At 41.0% G+C, this 21,033-nt stretch overlaps 2 protein-coding genes across 2 annotated transcripts in view; one reads left to right on the forward strand and one right to left on the reverse strand.

Moving 5' to 3' along the window:
* PTCD3 (pentatricopeptide repeat domain 3) overlaps positions 1-17,765 on the reverse strand; it is a 28,075-nt gene extending 10,310 nt beyond the window's left edge. Inside the window, exons 1-13 of the mRNA XM_040224281.1 lie at positions 17,646-17,765; positions 15,983-16,035; positions 15,847-15,883; positions 11,821-11,866; positions 8,387-8,455; positions 7,808-7,912; positions 6,190-6,313; positions 4,297-4,412; positions 3,739-3,809; positions 2,367-2,454; positions 1,853-1,913; positions 1,317-1,402; positions 87-231 (exon numbers count right to left, since the gene is read on the reverse strand). Coding sequence (XP_040080215.1) covers positions 87-231; positions 1,317-1,402; positions 1,853-1,913; positions 2,367-2,454; positions 3,739-3,809; positions 4,297-4,412; positions 6,190-6,313; positions 7,808-7,912; positions 8,387-8,455; positions 11,821-11,866; positions 15,847-15,883; positions 15,983-16,035; positions 17,646-17,749 — 1,105 coding nt within the window. The 5' untranslated portion in view covers positions 17,750-17,765. The remainder of the gene's footprint in view (positions 1-86; positions 232-1,316; positions 1,403-1,852; positions 1,914-2,366; positions 2,455-3,738; positions 3,810-4,296; positions 4,413-6,189; positions 6,314-7,807; positions 7,913-8,386; positions 8,456-11,820; positions 11,867-15,846; positions 15,884-15,982; positions 16,036-17,645) is intronic.
* A 336-nt stretch (positions 17,766-18,101) lies between these two features.
* POLR1A (RNA polymerase I subunit A) overlaps positions 18,102-21,033 on the forward strand; it is an 84,005-nt gene continuing 81,073 nt past the window's right edge. The window contains exon 1 of the mRNA XM_040224265.1: positions 18,102-18,284. Coding sequence (XP_040080199.1) covers positions 18,208-18,284 — 77 coding nt within the window. The 5' untranslated portion in view covers positions 18,102-18,207. The remainder of the gene's footprint in view (positions 18,285-21,033) is intronic.

Consider the following 21,033-nt stretch of genomic DNA (forward strand, 5'->3'; position numbering starts at 1 on the left):
GAAAAGTTTAGTCTCTCTTTGGATCACCTGGACCTGAAGCCTCAGGTCAGCACTGCCTCCAGTGGGGACATGAGGACACCCCTCACCTATCCCGATGGCTTTCATTTCCCGGAAGGTCTGTAAGGCTGGCAATTTTCCAAATGCATAAAATCTTCGGAGACATTTGAGAATAGTGTTAAAAGTCTGTAGATTGGGCTTCACGTTCTGTGCAACCATTTGTTTCAGCAGGTCCTAGTTGAATCAAAAGCAGGAGTATTATTTTTTTTAATGCCTGGTTGGTAATTTGTCCAATAAACTAACAGAACACACTAAAAGAACTGGGCTGTCTGCCTATGTTTAAAGCAGATTAATAAATAAGTCCCCCATTTAAGAATTATCTAGTGCCCCTGAGAGAAGGCCCTTTCAACAGTCGCTCTAACCCCCATGTGATGTCCGTGTCTAACTGTCTCTCGTGGCCTAACGAGTCTAAAACTGAAGCAAAAGTAGAGACTAGAACAGACTGGTTTTCCCTTTTCACATGAGCGGTATGGTATGGTATGCACTTCCCTGGTGGCTCAGTGTTAAGGAACCCAGCTGCCAATGTAGGACACGTGGGTTCGATCCCTGGGTCGGGAAGATCCCCTGGAGAAGGAAACAGCAACCCACTCTAGTGTTCTGCCCTGGAGAATCCCACGGGCAGAGGAGCCTGGTGGGCTACAGTCCATGAGGCTGCAATGAGTTGGACACACCTGAGTGACTGGACAACAATGAATGGTATAGTGTGGTTCCTATTCCTTACTTCGTTCCTGTGATTTCAATTTTTAAAACCTTTCCGAGTAATTTTTTTCAATAAATGTTTTAATATTAAAAAAAAAAACCCACACGATTATAAGGAAATAAATGAATATTATATAGCAAACTGGTCTTCCTGGATTCTAGCTGTATGCTTGGGTCACATGTCAGATACAGCTACTTAAACTAAGGGTTGCTAGAAGGGTGTGAACAGGCCACTGCAAGTGGAGTGCCCAGTGCAAAGATGACCACCACAAAGAAGCTCAGTGAATGCTCTCTCCATCCCATGCACTCCGAGCAAAGGATGGCGGTTGGTGGTGGTGTAGTAGGTGAGTCATGTACAACTCTTGCAACCCCATGGACTGTAGCCCACCAGACTCCCCTGTTCATAGCATTTCCCAGGCAAGAATACTCGAGTGGGTTGCCATTTCCTTCTCCAGGAGATCTTCCCAACCCAGGGATTGAACTCGTGTCTCCTGCATTTCAGGACTCCCAGCAAAGGATATTTTGGCCTATTAGTAGCCAAAGTGAGGGTTCCTCCTTACCAATATATTATTCCACTTTTCTTCAAATTTCGCATTCACCACCAATGCTGTTGCTTCAATTAATGAATTGAAGGTGTGCACATCAGCTATAAAAGAAGAAAATTACTTTAACAAAATTTGGGGTCGGTGATTAAAGGCCAAGTGGTCATGCACGAGTCCACAAAAGTAGGAAACCACTCTTTTCTCTGGCTCTGGACTCTCGTTTCAATCACCAACATCAGAGGAAAAGATTAAGAATGAGCGAATCATTAAGGTAAAATCCTGCGATTTTATAGACTCCTGATATAATGATGCATAGGTAAAGAATCCACCAGCAAATGCAGGAGACTCGGGTTCAATCCCTGGGAGGGGAAGATCCCCTGGAGATGGAAATGGCAACCAATTTCAGTATTCTTGCCTGGGAAATCCCATGGACAGAGGAGCTTGGCAAGCTACAGTCCATGGCGTGCAGAGCTAGGACATGACTGAGCGTGCACACATGCCCACATACGAGAAGGAAAGGAAGGACAGAGATGAATTCTCCAGACACAACTCACCACGGAGTCTGTTGTTTAACAGTTCAGTGTACAAGCTTAATGCCTGTGTATGAGCTCGGTGCTAGAAGAGGGAAAGGATGAAAATTAAACACCATAAAAGTTGTCTTTAATAAATATTTGCATATCTACTGTTCTCAGAAGTAAAAGGATAGACCAGAATGGATAGTGTTTTTCCTTTTACATGAGCAGTGTGGTATAATACAGTTTCTATTCCTGTTACTTCAACACAATGATTTCAATTTTAAAAAACTTTCCTAATAATTTTTTTTCGATAAGTGTATCTTATTTTAATGAAAAAAACAACTATGAGAATTATGTTGTCACAACTGGGGGATGGGAGGATGAATCACTGCATGAAGTGGGTAGAGGCAGTTCCCAAACATCCTTCAAGGCTCTGGAAACCCCCAGCGACAACAAACCATGTGGCCCAGCTGTGAAGGGTTCTGCGGCTGAGAAACCCCGATTCACTAGAAATTAAAGACAAAAACATAAAACTACCCAGAACAAATGTTACCTTCACCATTCCTCGAATCATTGTGCAGTAAGAATGTGCATTTTTCTCAGGCATCAGAGCAAAAATTCTCTCAGCATGGTTTTTGGCTCTAGACACAAGAGTAAACGTGAACCGGTGGAAACAGATAAAACCAGTAACAGCTACCATGTGGAGTATTTGCAAAGTTCCAAGCATTTTCTGCATATAATTGCAAGTAATTCTTCCCACCCAGAGAGGGAGATCTGGTTGCTGCTGCTGCTAAGTCGCTTCAGTCGTGTCTGACTCTGTGCGACTCCACAGACGGCAGCCCACCAGGCTCCCCTGTCCCTGGGATTCTCCAGGCAAGAACACTGGAGTGGGTTGCCATTTCCTTCTCCAATGCATGAAAGTGAAAAGTGAAAGTGAAGTCGCTCAGTCGTGTCTGACTCTTAGCGATCCTGTGGACTGCGGCCCACCAGGCTCCTCCATCCATGGGATTTTCCAGGCAAGTGTGCTCGAGTGGGGTGCCATTGCCTTCTCCAAATATATACTCAGCATTGTAAACAAAAAGCAAACTGCACAGCAGGGTACACAGTGAAATTCCTCCACCCTCTTTCAACTGGATATAAATAACCAGAGGCAACCGCAGACATGTGGTGCCCTAGAATCCATTGTCCTATTCTAGCTTATATAATCTGGCCCTTTCAGTCAGTCAATGTGCTATGTTATACAAATCACACTGCACCTTCATTTTCTCTGTTACCAACACATCTTGGAAAATAGAGCCTGGATTTGGGCCAAAATGGTACTCACAAGTCCCTGTTCTTAACCACTATAAGAAATTATTAGTATCTACTGAAGAAGTTTAATTTTTTATTCTACTCATTTTGATATTAACAGTAGCTTTCCTTTTCCAGACACCCTTACGAAATACCTTTTAGACAGTTTTACTCCGTTCATTTGAATTCTGAATCATTACATAAATATTTATCTTTTGTTCAGTAGTGAATACTTTTGTTTGTTAGCCAGCAGTCTTAATTTAGAACTATGCTCTGACATATGTGTATTCTAACATAGTTTTTAAAATTCTGAACCTTTTTAGAGTTAGAGGTATATAGTGCAAGGTAGGACTATTAATGAAATTACCAAAAGAACCATACCATGATGGGTACATGGAGTTAGGCGGGGGAGGAAAAAAAGAAATCAACACCAGTCCTGTACCTCTAGCTGGTTGGAGGTAAAGATCTAATAAAAAATGGTCCAAACACATATGAAAACCAACTGTGACATTTACGTTGCACACAGAACAAACTGCATTTTAGAATACTACAGGGTTGTGTCTTCTTCAGGGGGTGACGGAGAACATTCCACAACCGTAAGGATCCATAAATGTTCTAATTATCCTGTAACATACCTCCAAGTAACTCCAAGCTGATGACCAGCCTTCTTCTTAGACTTCACGTTATCTCCCTCTTCGCCCTCTTCCTGAAATGAGCCATCACCAACAGATATAAAAAAGAATACAACAACGGAAAGCATTCTCCAAGCTACACTACTCAGAACCGGTAAGGCAGAGGAAATTTCGGAAAAGCAAAGGAAATAAAGATTTGGTAGAAGGTAAAAAGGAGACCCTGCCTACATATGCATGAATTTTCAAGAGGGCTGGGGCCAGGGGCTTTCCCTTCTGTCCCATATACAACATATTGTCACTCTGAGGAACAACAACAAAGGGGCCCATCCAAACATTTCTGGTCACTGGTTTCTGCATGTGGCAGGCAAGGTCAAAATACTTTTAAGGAGGGAACCAGGGTAAAACAATTGTTAAAATCCATCTCTTCCTCCACATCACCTTTTGTCCAGGCTACATACTGTGCTACATCACACCTCAGCACAAATCTCTAACATAAGGCCTAAGAACTCACCTTAAAATGAGAAAGAATTACTACCAAAAGAAACTTTAAAAAATCATTACCAACTCTTCCGATTGTTCCTGTTGTTGGAAATTATAATTAGTGGAGGGTTCTTGGTTTCCATAGTAACACAACAAATCCAAGAGACTGTTAGTTGTTTCCAGAGATACAGTGGTTCCTGTGGGTGGGGGAAAAAAAGGGTGAGGGGGAGAAACTTTGAAACATCAAAGAACTGAAGCCTACTGGATTCCATTCTCCAAGGGCGAGTTGCACTGCACATCAGCTTAAACATCTGGAGTGATGCAGACAGCACAGAATCCCTAACAGTGCTGGCTGACAGAAGAGATAAAATGCCAGAGCCAAGTTTGACCCTGGGCTCATTTATTCTATGTACTCATATTCCCAGAGAAACTCTCTCACAGTTCTACCTATCATCTTCGAAATGAACGCTCTGGAAATGATTGCCATGTAGTCCCCCAGGGCCCAGTTCCGTCTTCACAAACGCAATCAGAACTGTTTCGCTTGGATCCAGGCCCTCGCTGAAATACATGCCTAGAGATAGTAGCCTTTAAAAAATTACTGTTCCAAACATTATGTTCCCAACTTGATACTTATCAAGAGGAAGAAAAGGGAACAGGAAGAAGTATGAATTTAGTGCTTTAAAAAGAAAAGTAGCTAAATTTTTCTTAAGAAAATATACTGATAATACAAATGGCTATCAGAAACTTAAAAGCCTTTAGAAAAGACAAAAGACACAGTGGGGGGAAAACAGGTGATGGAGTATAACCTGACTGCCTCATAGCATCTCAAAGCTGTGACCCTGAAGATTACTTGAAGTCAGTCAGTTTCCTTTATGACTACAAGCACACCAACTCATAAGGTGTTACAGAATTAAATGCCTACAAAGTGCTTGGCACTTATTAGGCCTTGATATTAAAATTTTCTATATTTCCTCTCCTAGTATGTCGACTCATTCCATTACTCTGAATGAGCTGAGTGTTACGGCTCTGACCCTGTCTTTACTAAGGTTCACCGAACAGCTGCTTGCATCTACACCACACAGTGTGTAAAACAGAGGAAGACAAGTCTTAATATAACGATGTTTATCATATTCAACGAGCAGAGGGAAAAGCCTCCCTAAATGACAATCTGCATCAGCAATTCATTTGTACACCTGATGCTTTAACAGGCTACACACCAAAATTCTTAAAGTTTTCTGAAAATGTTTCTTGCCATATTCAAGACTATATTGAGTGATTCAGTCCAGTTTCACTCTCTCTCGTATGTCTGGCTGATTTTTATCCTAAACCACTGACCAGCACACCAGATTCCAAAACTTAAGCAATTGCTGCTGCTTTCATGCTACTATAGGTATATTCTCATCTCATGGTAGCTTACAAGCCCTGACACCTAAACCCCTGGAGGTTCATCCACATCAAATTCAGAGAGCCACAGGATTTGAGAGACAGAAGAATTAAAGGAATTGAGTTTTTCAAGGCTACAGCGCTAATTAGTGCCAGAACCTACCCAAGCTTCTGATCCTGCAGCTTAGTGCTCTTTCCTTTTTAAGTATTTCTTTCTAGTCTGTTTTTTGCCTCTCAAACATACTTAAAGAATATAAGAAATGTGAATACAGTATGAACAAACCTCACGTTAAAACAGAAGCTAAGAAAGAATGGCTCTAAGATTTCTCTACCTGCACAAGAGGACAACACACCAGCAAGGACAACTCTATCCTACCCACAGTTTTAAAATGACACTAAAGCAGAACTTGAAATATGACTTCTTAAACTATAAAAAATATAAAAACAGCTACCAAGCAGAGGAAGTAGCACAGCACTTTTAACTCGTACTCACAACTATCTAGATCACGTGCACAACTGTGGCCTACTTCCACGCCCACATGCCCAGGGGAGCTTCACATGAACGTGGGGGCTTCAAATGAACTTAGTCACCTGCTTGCAAAAGCTGATCAAACATGTCCACAGAAGCTTTGACTTTTTTGAGGTTGATTCGTTCCTGCAGAGCGGCCTCACTTATTTCTTCAATCTGAGGTTCAAAGTACTCAGGCATTAAACACTAGAAAATAAGATGGTTAAAGTCAGCGCAAACAGGTCAATGGGAAAGCACAACAGAGTAAGACAACACAACCGTAGTATTTGATTAACACACCATAATATTCATGCTTCATGCATGAGATACTACCTATCATTTTAACATGAATGTCTGTTTAAGGAATCTAACTCTACCTCTCTAGTCACCAAAACAAGATTACTTAGAGATCTCCTAAGTTGGGGCAAAGAATTTAAAAGCTCCTAATTATAAATATTTAGTCTGTATTTGAAGAATCCTATATCGAAGAACTACAGCCTATTGAATTAAAAGTCTTCACTTTTCCCAGTGAATTTAGTTCCCAGTGAACTAAATTCCCTAATTTCAAGCTGAACTTACTATTTTTCCCTTGCTAAAACCATCCTTCCTACTTTCCTCTCAATCTTGGCTGAAGGTTTCACAGTCTATCTAGTTTGTAAAGACGGAAACCTTCCATCCCTGATAACTTCTTTTACTGTAAACATTCAGTATTACCAAGGTATGTTGATTTTACCTCACTCACCAAGTTATTCAAATACTTAGGGACCCAGGGAAGGCTTCAAGCAGAAGTGAACTACACACAGAAGAGTAACTATTGGTCAGAAACATAGAGGGGAGAGAGCAGGCCCTACAGATGGCCATTCCACTGCTGTCACTGTTTTAGTTCAGGATTTCAATCTTTATGGACACAATCACACTGACGTCCTAATTTGTCCCTAAGATTTGCTGCTTGAGAAGCACAAGGGGTGTCTGGGTGGCTGGCCATGTGCGCTTACAAAGTGAGAGGAAGCAGTTTTAGATACAATGAGTCTGAGTTACTATTTCTGCTACTTAGCTCAGAGGCAGAGCCCATGCTCAGCTGAGCACTGTGGGACCCACCAAGTGCAATGCCGAACACCCAGCAGGCCCTCCACACTCACCCCTCATGCCCACAGAACAGAGGGGGCTGGAAAAAAAAAGCGTCCGGAGTCCAAAGTAGAGACGTTGAGGCCAACATACAAGAACGCCAAATGGAGTATAAGGGTTAGTGAAGCAGGAAGATTACAGTCAGAAAAAAGAGAGAGTGACCAAGTACGGAATCCTGAGAAAAAGACACCAAGGTCTGAGGAGTCGATGGAAAACCAACTAAGGGAACCAGAAAGGGCAGTCAGAAGTGAAGATCTGAGAGCCTGGTGTTGCAGAAGCCAAATGAAGAAAACAAAATGAAGAGCAAATACATGTAGTTTTAAATATGATAATAAAGGTGAGTACTGTGAGCAATGATAACCATAAATATTAAAAGACCCAAATATTATTTGGGTGAAATAATATTAGACCCAAATATTATTTGGGCAAAATAATATTAGACCCAAATACTATTTGGGTGAAATAATATTTCACCCAAATACTGTAGGCATTCAAATGGCTACTTAAACATTAGTTGTGACAGCTTAGTTTATATTTACATAGTATTATCTGAAAACTGCAATTACCTCTACTTACCGGTATATGAGGCTCAGCTATGTCTTTCTGAAAATATTTGGGATATGAATTAATAATAAATTTTGCTGCATTCTCTCCGGATTTCTTTGCCAACAAAAATGAATGCTGTATAAAGAAAAAGACGTAAATTTATACTACATACAATTTAGATCAAAGTTATACCCTCAGCAAGAATTATTCTGCCCTCCCCCGCCCCAACCAAAGAACACTGTAATACACAGAATTCCAAGTTAAAGTACCTAATTATTATTATTATTCTGCTGAATGTGACATAATTTCAGGTTAGATCCTACATACAGCTTGAGGTGTGTAAAAACAATACCTTTAAACTGAGTGAATTGCTCTATAGTGGGAAAGATCTCAAAGTACTAAAAATCCAAACCAAATACCTTCTCCATAGCCAATCTCTAAAACTTTTTGATAAAGTAGTAAAGAAATCAGAAAATCTACCAATTTATCTATTAGCCTCTATGAATTTTTCAAAGGTGTCTACAAGTAAAATAAGTCCTATGTGTTATCCTGTCACCCAAACCAACAAGGTAAAACATAACACTAGGCAAGTTACCTAAAAATACTCACAGATTCCACAGAGGATGTCGGTATGAGGTAAGGATCATCCTGAAATGCATAAGGTGCAGCTGTGGTATCCTGTGAAGACACACAAGTCTCTTTAGCTAGGCTTTTATTAAGAGGACCTTGTGGAAGTTTTAACTGCATGTATCACAAAAGCAGAAATATGTATGCTGGTAGACATGAACACCTACGCTATACCCTAGGCTCTGTGAGACTTGGTTATAGTTATGCACAATTTAAAGCAAACAATGGTTTAAATCTCCATGACTGGTTTTAACTAGAGGCTGCTATCAGCAGGGATATCACCATTTTAAATGCAAAGTGAAGAGCCTCTGAATTAACCAGCCTGGGCACCAGTTTCCTGAACTAGGGTGTCCCTTCAACGCATGGCACTAACCACCCAAGAGGCTCCTTCAAATGGAGGATAACATTTACATGGCCCTCTCAGGAAGCGGGAACAACAGCAGCATCTCCAGTGTCCTGTTTCCCAAGGTTCCAAACTTCTTTAAGTTGTTTCAGGTAGAACCCTGAGCAAGATTAACTCTTTGGCACCAGCAGTCTCCCTTAGAATGGCCCCCAAATTACTTCCTCTATTCCTCCCCTCTCCTTCACAGCCCCCTTCTCTGCACCTTCTGGCAACTTTCACAAACTCAACCTACTTCCTGAATCTCTTCTGACAGTCCCCTTGCCACCCTGAAGTATTCACCTGGACTCTCTGGGGGAGAGCTTCCCTGTGGTTCTTAATAGAAGGATGCTCTGACCTAGGACCTGGAAGCAGTACTTTTTAGGGCTCTCAGTTCCTGATACCACTTTCAAATTCTGTATTCCCTTTACCTTCCTCTGAGGCTCACTTCATCTGGTTCACAGGTGATCTCTGGGTTTCACAGGTGGCGAAAGTGGTAAAGAACCTGCCTGCCAATGCAGGAGTAAGAGACATGAGTTTGATCCCTGGGTTGAGAAGATCCCCTGGAGGAGGGTACGGCAGTATTCTTGCCTGGGAAATTCTATGGACAGAGGAGCCTGGCGAGCTGGACACAACTGAAACCACTTAGCACGCGTGCACCCACTCTCTACTAAGACGTGACGGGTATGAAGGACAACTCAGAGGAAGCAGTTCTAGGATGGCTTCCTTGGACCATCACTCCATGATTCCCAACCGCTGCCTGGCTCTGTCCTGTCCACCATCTTTATCAAACACCTGTCTGGGCCTCTAGTTTTGGGTCACATGCTGGACCTCTCTCACTAGACTTTATTCTTGTTTCCCACATTTTCCTCCCTCAGTGATTTCCAAGACCTTAATGGTTTCTGAGAAACTCCTCCTCAACTCTGGTCCTGTAGCTCAGATGCCTCACACCAAATCTACCTCCAACTGTTCTTCTCTGCCCTCCCCTCTTATCGTCTCCATTTCAGTGAAGGGTACCAAGCATTCTGCAATCCAAATCAAAGATCCTCTCCCGTTACTTCCATTCAGTTGTGGCTGACTGCAGTTCCTTAAATCCTCTACCTACTCCACTGTCCCTTTGCCTAGCCACCACTGGCTTAGTTCAGTGCCTGCCTTATTCACTCATTGAATATTTACTGAGCACCTCATATGTGCCAGGGAGACAACAAAATCCTATCCTCCACAGAACTCATAATCTAGTGGGGAATAAAACCTCCAGAAAACAAAGCAAATAAAACATATAGTAAATTTAAAGGCAATAACTGCTGTGGAAAAGGAAGGGAGGGAGGATAAGCTGTCACAGAAAATAAACATACAATTTTATATGGTGTGGTCTGGGAAGATCTCAAGGAAAAGACTTAAAGAGATAAAGGCAGAAATTATGTGGATTATCTCAGGGAAAAATAAACTAGGCAGAAAAAATAGGAAGCATTAAAGCCTCGAGGCAGACCTGTGCCTGATAAGAAACTGAGAATTAGCTAGGAGGCTGCCTGGTTAGAGCAGGGTACAAGAAAGATGGCAGAAAATGCAGTTAGAGCTAGGGTGGGGATGGGGGTGATCACGTAGGGCCTCAGGCACCCTTGGAGGGGTTTCAGTTTCTGTTTCATTTATAACAAATCAGAAGCCATTTGAGTTCTGAGGAGAAGAGTGATGTGAGTCAACGTTTTAGCAGGGTCACTATGGCTGCTTACTGGGTTGAGGAAGTCAAGAGAACAGAGACTGCTGTAATTAATCCAACATAGTAAGAGATGATGGTGGCTTGGATGACCTGGTAAGCACCATTAAGGGTTAGAATGTGTGGTTTCTGAATGAATGAATAATTGTCCCCTGGATTTTAAGAGCCCAAGCCCCAATCAGACAAGTGTGCACATAATTCTACAACTTCTTTGACTTAAATGCCCCTTGGGTCAATCTCACTGAAAAACTGACAACAATCTCTGAGGTTACATTTCAAGGGCCTATTTATGGATATGTGAGCTGAAAATCTAAGTATCTTGCTAGTATGGAGATGCAGTATTATAAAACCAATCTCAGAAACTTCCAGGATGTATTTGGCCCATAAGTTTAACACCCACAGTCGAAAAACAGTTCCGGAAATCTGTGACAACCGCCTCAAGGAGGGTGAGAATCCACATAGATATTGTGGTTAAAAAAAAAAGAGAACTTGAAAGTTCTATCTCTGAGGCATTTACTATGGTTTCAGTTTATCTATCAAGACTACAGGCCCTATTCTTGAATTGTGAAGGGAGGAATTTATTCACAAATAAATCAGATAGCTGGAGCAATAATAAAATAGCCAGCATTTACTGAGCATGTCCTTTGTGCCAGTTGACGTTCTAGGCCCTTTCACGTGTACTAACTTATTTCTCACCTGAAACCTCAATGTTTGGTGCTATAAGTAAACACCCATTTTACAGATAAGAAAACAGATTATAAACCAGATGTATTTTTCTAAATAAGTTTGATATAACATTCATAATATATGCCATTAAGAAAAAGAAAACATGTAGGAAATTTTACATGTCAAAACTAATTCCCTGATGTATCAAGACAAAAGGTAACTTTGGGATAAAGATGAAACAGAACATTTGGTCCCAAGACCCAGATTCTTAATCACTGAATTTGAGTATGGTGGGTACACTGTTCTCAAAGTGGTTCTACAGGTCACTTGCATTAGAATATCATACCCAACCATTCCCTAGGAACATGTATTTCAACAAGCTCTTCAGGAGGTTAAAAATCACTGGCATAGTATAAAAACACTGAATCTGGAGGGAAAAAACCATGGCACCAAGTCAAGGTTTTAATATCCTAAGCAGCCCTGGGCTAATCACTTTAAAAGCTTTAGATTTCTCATTTGTCACATGAAGAGTCTGGACTAGATAGTGCTATGAAACTCTCTAGATCCACAACAGTTAAATTGTGAATAAAGAAGAGGTATGAACATTAAGTTTATTATTAGCTGAATTAGATACAAAAACCTGAAATTCCTACTTACCCTGTGCACCGTGGATGCAAGTGCTTGAAGAACAGCCACTTTGTCCCTAAGAACGAGAATCACAAGTTAACCCTCATCAGGGCTTCTCACACTCACAACGTGAACAAGTGACTCTACTCTCAGTGGACTGGCCATTAACAAAGATCATGTCTCAAGTAAAGCCAGTTCTGATCTCTAGAATAATATCACTAGAATAATAAGTTAGAAAATGAGAAAACTGTTCAATTCTTTTGACCAAAGGTGGTTAGTACATGTTCCTACTATGCTTTGCTACCCTCTCTGGCCTGGTCTCTATAACCATCACCCTGGGCTAGCAATTTCCACTCTCATCTCATAAAACTTTCTTAACCTTGAATGTTATGTCGTATCCATTTTCCTCTGCATTCTCACTGCAGCTTTCTGTAATATTCGTGCCTTTATTATCTAAATTGGGGACTCCCAATTCAGCTATATATGGGAATAGACATATGAAAAAAAAAAAGAAAACATCTACAAAACTTTACATGTTAAGACTTATTCCCTGATGTATACAATATCTACTGGATTTTCTAAAATAGCAGTTAATGTAATTTTAGCAAGAGAGAGACACTCTTTTCTCAGTATTCCCTAACTAAATTTTTCATCAGCATATTTAAGTCTTACCAAGTGAGTAATCTTCATAACATACTCAACAAATGCAAGTGAAAACACTAGGAACATTCAAATCAGTCACCAGTTTCTTAAAGGGTTATTTTATTTTTTTGATTTTTAATTTTTTTTTTACTTTACAATACTGTATTGGTTTTGCCATACATTGACATGAATCCGCCACGGGTGTATATGAATTCCCAATCCTGAACCCCCCTCCCACCACCACCCTCCCCATATCATCTCTCTGGGTCATCCCAGTACACCAGCCCCAAGCATCCTGTATCCTGTATTGAACCTAGACTGGTGATTCGTTTCTTATATGATATTATACATGTTTCAATGCCATTCTCCCAAATCATCCCACCCTCACCCTCTCCCACAGAGTCCAAAAGTCTGTTCTATACATCTGTGTCTCTTTTGCTGTCTCGCATACAGGGTTATCATTACCACCTTCAAGGGTTATTTTAAAAATAATCTCAATGAACACATAATACTGAAAAAAAATTTGGCAGAAAACAACAAAATTCTATAAGGCACTCATCCTTCAATTAAAAAATAAATTAAAAAAAAAAAAACTAGACTATTCTATCTGATGTTATCTTGTGACCCCCTTGCCCCCACTCTACTGTAGGTTTAGTGTTTATATTTCCAGAACTTTAAAGGGTACTTCTGCACACACACTACCATAAAAACAAAACAAAAACAAAAAAACATGTCGTCATTCTGGGTATGTGTTCCATAAGTTTGCATTATCCATGTTACTATGTGAAAATCTAATTAATTTCTTTAAATGTTATATTGTATGATAACCATTTTTTAATTATCTCCTTACTATGGGCATTGGGGCCATTTCACCTTATTATTCCCAAGTTGTAAAGAGCACTCTCATCCATGTCTCTTTGGGTATATTTGCAAGTATTCCTCCAGAATGGCTAACCAATTAAGTATTGCACATTTTAAAATTGTGGTTCTGCCAAATTTCTCTCCAGTGTGTTGTTCCAGTTGACTGCCCTATCAACAAACGTATTTGAGTAACCATTTTCCACATCTTCTTGCCAGTGTGGTAAATTTTAACATCCATTTCTTTAATGAGTCCAGTCACCTATGCACTGATCATAATTGGGCTCCATGCTCTCCCTAAAGTAACTACACAACACAGACTAATGTGCTCAGAATACTCTGAAAAAAATATATGTGTATATGAAAAAAAACAGTGTATATAAAAACTCAGAATAACCCTCTACAATTTGTTAACGTCTTCTACAGCACTTGTGATCTGAGAAATCACAGCCTTGAAAGATGCTTTATCTTTCAAATAAGGCAAGAAGAACTCAGTCTTTATAGTTTCTTTTCAATCTAAAAGCACAAATTCCTGAGCCTGGAAAGCAGAGGCTCTCTATTAGAGAACCTCTATCAATCACTTTGTCTCTAAGGGAACAGACTGTAAATATTTTAAGCTTTATGGGCCGTAAGGATTCTGTTACAACTACTCAGCTCTGCCTTTGGAGCATAAAAGTAACCACAGATAGTAAGTTATTAAGTGACTGAGGCTGTGTTCTAAAAAAGAAAAAAAGAAATTTAATTAACACTGAAATTTGTGTTATGAAATAGTCTTCTTTTAAACCTTTACTTAATGGGCTATAAACAAACAGGCCTCAATCTGTTAACCAAGGCTCTATATCAACTACCCTATTTCTCCTATTCTAAGAGCATTTATTAGAGACTGGCCTGCATGACCTCCCACCACCACAGTTAGGTCATGATCACACACCATCCTGCCTTACTGTTTACCAGATTTGTGGGGCTTATACAAAAGAATTACCTACAGGAACATGCATTTTAAACAAAATTCCCAGGTGACTCTGATGCCAATAAAATCATCTGACCCATTTTAAGGTTCAGTTAAACTGCGTTATCAATAAAGAAAAGTCAAAGTCACTCAGTTGTGTCCGACTCTTTAGGACTCCATGGACTAGTCCATGGAATTCTCCAGGCCAGAATACTGAAGTGGGTAGCCTTTCCCATCTCCAGGGGATCTTCTCAATCCAGAGATCAAACCCAAGTCTCTTGCACTGCAGGTGGATTTTTTTACCAGCTGAGACACCAGGGAAGCAATAAAGTATAAAATATGCACTCTAACTAGACTGTAGGCCATCTGAACACACCCTCTCTTGTATTCCCCGTGGGACCTTTGTCAGAAGGGAAAGAGGCACAATGAGTTGGTAAAGCGCACTGGACATGAATGCCATTCAAGAAATGCCTCATTCATGCTTATGTATATTCCTATTCTGATCTTGGTTCTGACTCTTAGGCCCACGTTTTAGTCACTGGGTTGTATCTGACTCTTTGCTACCCCATGGACCGTAGCCCACCAGGCTCCTCTGTTGATGAGATTTCCCAGGCAAGAATACTGGAGTGGGTTGCCATTTCCTTCTCAAGGGAATCTTCCCGACTTAGGGCTGGAACCCACATCTCCTGCATTGGCAGGCAGATTCTTTACCACTGAGCCATTAGGGAAGGTAAAAATGAACCTGAATATATCCATACAATAAAATACTATGTAATCACTCAAAATTAAAATCAGAGTACAGAACAGTACATCTAACAAATCACTACTAAACTAAATGTCCACATACTACTTATATATAAAAGGTTATACTGCAGAACTTTAAAATAATAGCTGCCATCTACTGAGATCTGATTATGTGGTATTAACTGTTGAAATGCTCATGTAATCCTCTGAGGCAGGTGGTATATTACCTACATTCTACTATGGCAAAGACAGATTAAGTAACTTGTCTTTGAATAGGGTCATTGGTGGTAATTATATTTTCCTTTTTGCATGTTCAATTTATCCCACTCCCCTTTTGGCAATGATCATTAATTTAAGAGTTTTGGTTTTTTTTTTTAATGAGTCTGAATCTTCAAGTCATACTCAAAAAAGACCTAGTTTTTTGAAAGATCTTTCAATGCATTCAGTAATATCATTACTACATGAGTTTTTGTAAGTTTTAATTCTTACATATTCAACAAGTGTTGAGTATGTATAAGGCAATTTGTTCAAGGATCTATCCAGTGGGTTAAAAAAGCTAAATTTTGCAGTCTGCACCATTTACCTACTAAAGACCACAAAGATAATTTTTTAAGGTCTCCTAACAATGTGAAACCTCCTTAAGAAAGAAAAACAGAAATTATTCTAATAATGATATCTCATGACTGACCATCACTACATAAATATTAACCCAAACTTAGTTCAGATAGGTCTTTTAAGTAAATCTCACTCCCCATTCACTCACTACTCTCTACCTCCAATTGCTATTCCTGTCACTGGCTTCTTATCTAACAACGTTTCTCATAAGCACTTAACCACTTTTTGAATGAATGCTGAATACTCACCAAGTTTTCTTTTTTGGGATGACTACTTCTTCAGTCCCTTAATGCGAAAAATAAAAGAAAATCAGTTTCCAATATATATAAAGAAGTATAATGCATCAACATAAAAATGGAGTTATTTCAACACATTTTTATATACCTGCTACATCAGCTCCTTCAACCTTTGGGACAGCTGCACTTCCAGAATAAAATCTGCAATAAATAAATAAATAAATAAAAGCTCTAAAGCTAATACTCATTAATGAACTTTCCAGCTCACCCCTAACTATGTGCAAATGAGCCAAAATTTTCCAATTATCATGGATCAAACTGATCGGATAATTCATATCAAGGTATGCTGAGAAGACATGGCCTCAATGGCAAGTTCAAAACCATGACAAAATAAGTACAAGATACAGATATAATATGGCCAACAATTTTTAAAATCAGGCAGTCTCATTAAATAAAATCATAGGAAAAAAAGGAAACATTTAGTAGTACTTGAACATTTTAACAGCTGACCTGAAATATAAAGGACTTTCAACTCTGAAGACCTAAAACACTGGGGCTAAAAGAAATGATTTAATGGGCTCCTGATTATACATGGATGATGATCTAATGATCATAATGATCTAATGATAATAAAAGACAAAGCCATTTAAAGCAAATTATGAAACTAAGATCAGCATGGTTTTTCATTCCACTTCCTTCAACACTCAGGAATGTACCAAATACCTGTGTCCTAATATAAACTTGGAACTGCTATTATTTTTTTAACCCAAAATATAGAACCACTGACCCCTGAATGAGTTTTAAAATGTTATCACTTAAAAAAAATAAAGTCAACATACCACGCAGATCACATACACTATCTTGTAAGTAATTTCCTCGTACACAGCACTGATACCCTTCAGAAAATTGTCAAGATGTGATTAAGATAGAAAATTACTTCCTTTACTGGTTTTGGTCTCCAGTGTCCTCTTAAATCAACCCCTCTCTGCACTACCTGGTGGAGCAATTTTCTCTTTTGTGAGCCGAGTTTAGGGAAGGCCTTAATATAAAATGTACACTGTAAATTACACAACTCACTTATTCGTCACTGTTTTCCCATGGCTACTACTAGCTCCAGTCTACACATAAGGTAATTTGTCTACTATCACCTCGCAAAGGAAATGCAAACATCCAATCTAAAAGTAGGTTATTTCCAACTTTCACAAGCAATTGCTGGCTTTCATACTTCCACAACGATATTGTTTGTATTGAAAAGAAATTACACAAATGATACACGTGCAAAGTTTCAACAATCACAGCGACTTCATTCAGATTGTCCTCACATCTTTTGGGCTTTCCTGTTTTTACGAACACGTGGAAAATTTCTTCCGTCAAACATCCCCACAACATCCAGTGGAACTCGTAAACGGCCTTTAATTTGGGAAAACCTGATTTCCCCCCATTCCTCCCGGGTGGGAGAAAAAGAGTAAGGGCGGATAAAGTTTTCTTTTTTAAAAAAATACGTGGGACGGGATGAGTAATAGCTACACTTATTAGAATGCAGGATTCCCCCACAGAAGAAGCCTAATCTTCCCGAGAGTTCTAACCCCGGCGTAGACCAGCCAAGTAAGAAATCTCCATCCCCAAAAAGCGTGTTTGGAGCCCTTGCTCAAAAACGTGCCGCACCGCGTGCTGGCTTGCCGGGTCGCGCGGCCACGAGCGCGCTCATTCCACTCCACCGCATCTAGTTCCCCAGCAGTAAGTGGGAAAGGGGATACAAAGAGCCAAGATGATCCCGGTTCTTTCTCATGGGTTCTCCAAGCTTCTCTTACCTGCTACTAGGGGTCCGTCCACAGGGACCCGCCCGCCGAGCCGTCAGCGGTACGCGAAGCCCACAGCTGACCCTCAGCCACCTTGCGGACGCCACGGACGCCATATTTGGCGTCTTTGCATAGTATGCTGGGAAAGCACGCCCTCCACCTTAAGGCGGGAGAGGTGGGCGGGGAATGGCTCGGCTATTGGCTGAGACGGAACAAGAAGAAATCAATCATAAAATAGGTTACAAGCTCATGGTTTGAAAGACTTTGCTTCAGAAGTTAAAGGCTCAGTAGGCCTCATTTCCCTCGAAGATCTTTCCTAAAAGATTATTTTAATTTCTTATATATGTTCGATTATTTTCAAAATAAAGGGGCGCTCGAGAGTCGTGAAATTATTTCCTCCCCCCCCGCACCTCGAGCGGAAATGGTATTGTCCCTGTAAATCTTAAGGCGAGCCTTTCTCGCGCGCAAGCGCAGTTTAAAATCACATGGTTGCGGACCGGAGGTGGTGTGAAAAGTACCACAGTGGTGACTGGGCAGTGTCTCTGGGTGTAGGAGCTCGGAACTGAACTGGAGGATGTTGGGTTCAAAGAACATGCCCTGGCGGCGGCTGCAGGGCATTTCCTTCGGGATGTATTCGGCCGAAGAACTCAAGTAAGGAGTTGGTGGGAAGCATGCAAGAGCCTCTTGGGGTCGGGGCCGTAAACTACTGTTCCCAGCAGGTCTTGCGCCCAGTTTCTCCTGAGTCCATTGCTGTGTAGCGCATGGCCTGCTGGGACCTATAGTTCTGGGGACGTCTTGGGCTAGTGAGCCCTGCCTAGAGCCCGGTGTGGCTGGTTTGCACTTGGGTAGGTGGGGGTTCCCAGATGGAAGCGTTATCGTTCGCCAGTCTCCTCGTTAGATCAGCCTGGTTTGTGGAGTTACTGTAATGTCTCTGACGTAGTTTATTAAGCGCATGATGAGTCTCCTCTTGTCTATAAGATGATTATTCTTCAAGACTCAATTCATGGGACAACTTCTCGGTTGGACCGTCTGTATTCTCTGCCTAGTTATTAATACGAAATCAAAAATACCCTCTTAAGCCCTCCTTTTCATCGCCGTAGCGTTTGACAGAACTTAATTATTTTCAGGTTCTTCTATTTCTGTGACATGTATTGTTTCCTTCCTGACTCAGTTTATCAACCCACTAACATTTATTGATCATCCAGTTTTTGCCAGGCACTAAGCTAGGTGTTCTGGAGAAGGCAATGGCACCCCATTCCAGTACTCTTGCCTGGAAAATCCCATGGATGGAGGAGCCTGGTAGGCTGCAGTCCGTGGGGTTGCTAAGAGTCGGACATGACTGAGCGACTTCACTTTGACTTTTCACTTTCATGCATTGGAGAAGGAAATGGCAACCCACTCCAGTGTTCTTGCCTAGAGAATCCCAGGGATGGGGGAGCCTGGTGGGCTGCCGTCTATGGGGTCGCACAGAGTCAGACACGACTGAAGCGACTTAGCAGCAGCAGCAGCAAGCTAGGTGTTCATGAAAAGTGAAAATGTTATTCTCTCAGTCCTGTTCAACTTATTGCGACCATGTGAACTGTAGCCCGCCAGGCTCTTCTGTCCGTGGGATTCTCCAGGCAAGAATACTGGAGTGGGTTGCCATTCCCTCTCCTGAGGATCTTCCTGACCCAGGGATCGAACCCAGGTCTCTGACATTGCAGGTAGATTCTTTACCGTCTGAGCCGCATTCCTGACACATTGGTGAAGGAGGGGCTTATACTCGAATTCATCTCAGGCTCTTTAGCTGATTCCTCCTTTCCTTAAATATTGCTGTTCCCTGAGATTCTATTCCAGTCAAATAGCTTTTCTTTTCCAAAATGTCCTCCCTAGACAATTTCACCACTTTCATGATCTGTACTCTCAAATATAAATCTCCAACCCAAATTTCTTTCCCTAATTTTTCAGACTTGTTTTTTTCAGCAGCAGTTGGACATCTCTATTTGAATTTCACACCGGGATCTTAAACTCATATACCAAAAACTCAACAGCTATCCCTACAGAGAGGGAGAACTTGTCCCTCCAAAATGGTATACCTTAATCTAGTGCAAAGTGTTCACTATTCCGTGACAGGGCTGTAATTCTAGACCCATTTCTCCTGACATCTTATTTGCTTATTGGGTTCTTATTGTGTGTCCTCTGTGTATTTCTTTATTCTCTACCCTCCTTTTCATCACATCGTATCTCTTGTTTGAATTGTCTTTCTCTTCCGTCTCCCTGCCCTTACACCACTGCAGTCCCTCCTCTACCTTGCTGTTAAAATTATTCTGAAGTGCAAATGCGATGATGCTCCTGTTCCCCTTAAAATCCTCCAAAGGCTTTCCATTTCCTCTCAGGTAAATGATACTTTTTAGCTTAGCCTACAGGTTTACCCATGATCAGGCCAGTGCTGATTTTAGGTGTAACATCATCCCTTCTTTCGCCCTATTAAACCACTTGCACGTTCCATAAACTGCCATCAGGTTTCATCATCTGTGCCTTTCTTCAAGCTGTTTCCTCCACATGCATTATCCCCTCTGCCAGAGGGGTCTGCTTCCCTGCTCTCACCCCACTGCCCCCACTGGAGGCACCTGGAGAGCATCTCTTACACTCAGCCTCCCTCGTTTCTGAGATTTTTCTGCACCTAGTACAGTTGTATCATGGTTCCTTGGTTACTTTTTGTGCTTGTTTGTATTTTTGTCTCTCTCCACTGGTCTTTCTTTTATCCTTAACTCTCACTGACTGACTGGATGAATAAACTCCTGAGGTACAACAGTATGCTGCTCCTGAAATTCAATTGTATCATCACTAGCCATAAATTGATACTATTTCATTCAAAAGCAAGAGAATTGATTTTTTTTTTACAAGTGAATTGTGGAGTTTTCAGAGAACTGCATGAGTAAATTTATACCCATTACTAACATTTGATCTATTTGAGTCTAGGGTTGAGAAATTTCAGTAATTATGCTACCTTTTGTTGTGCTAGGTTCTAGTAGCTTCCTAGCTCACTTGGAGTAAAAGCCAAGTCCTTAAAATGGCCCAGAAAGGTCATTCTGCCCCCTGGTTATTTCTCTGAACTTACCTCTGTACTCACCCTGGCCTCCTAGCTGTTCCCAGAGTGCCATAGGCACACATCTATCTCAGGACCTTTGCACTCCCTGCTTCTTCCTCCTGTGAAGGTGACCTCCTGTGATGGCTGGCTCCTTCATCTTCAGGCCTTTGTTCAAGTATAAGCTTCTCAGTACGGACTCTCCCCAACCATTGGCCCACTCTATTATCCTCCCCTTTTCTGCTTGCTTTTCTTCATAACATTTTCTTCCATCTAATAAACTGTGTGCTTACCAATTTTGGTTTTTGTCTGCCTGCTTTCAATAGCATGTAA

The sequence above is a fragment of the Oryx dammah genome, unplaced genomic scaffold (genome assembly GCF_014754425.2).
Source record: "Oryx dammah isolate SB20612 unplaced genomic scaffold, SCBI_Odam_1.1 HiC_scaffold_25, whole genome shotgun sequence".
In the NCBI taxonomy this organism is placed as follows: domain Eukaryota; kingdom Metazoa; phylum Chordata; class Mammalia; order Artiodactyla; family Bovidae; genus Oryx; species Oryx dammah.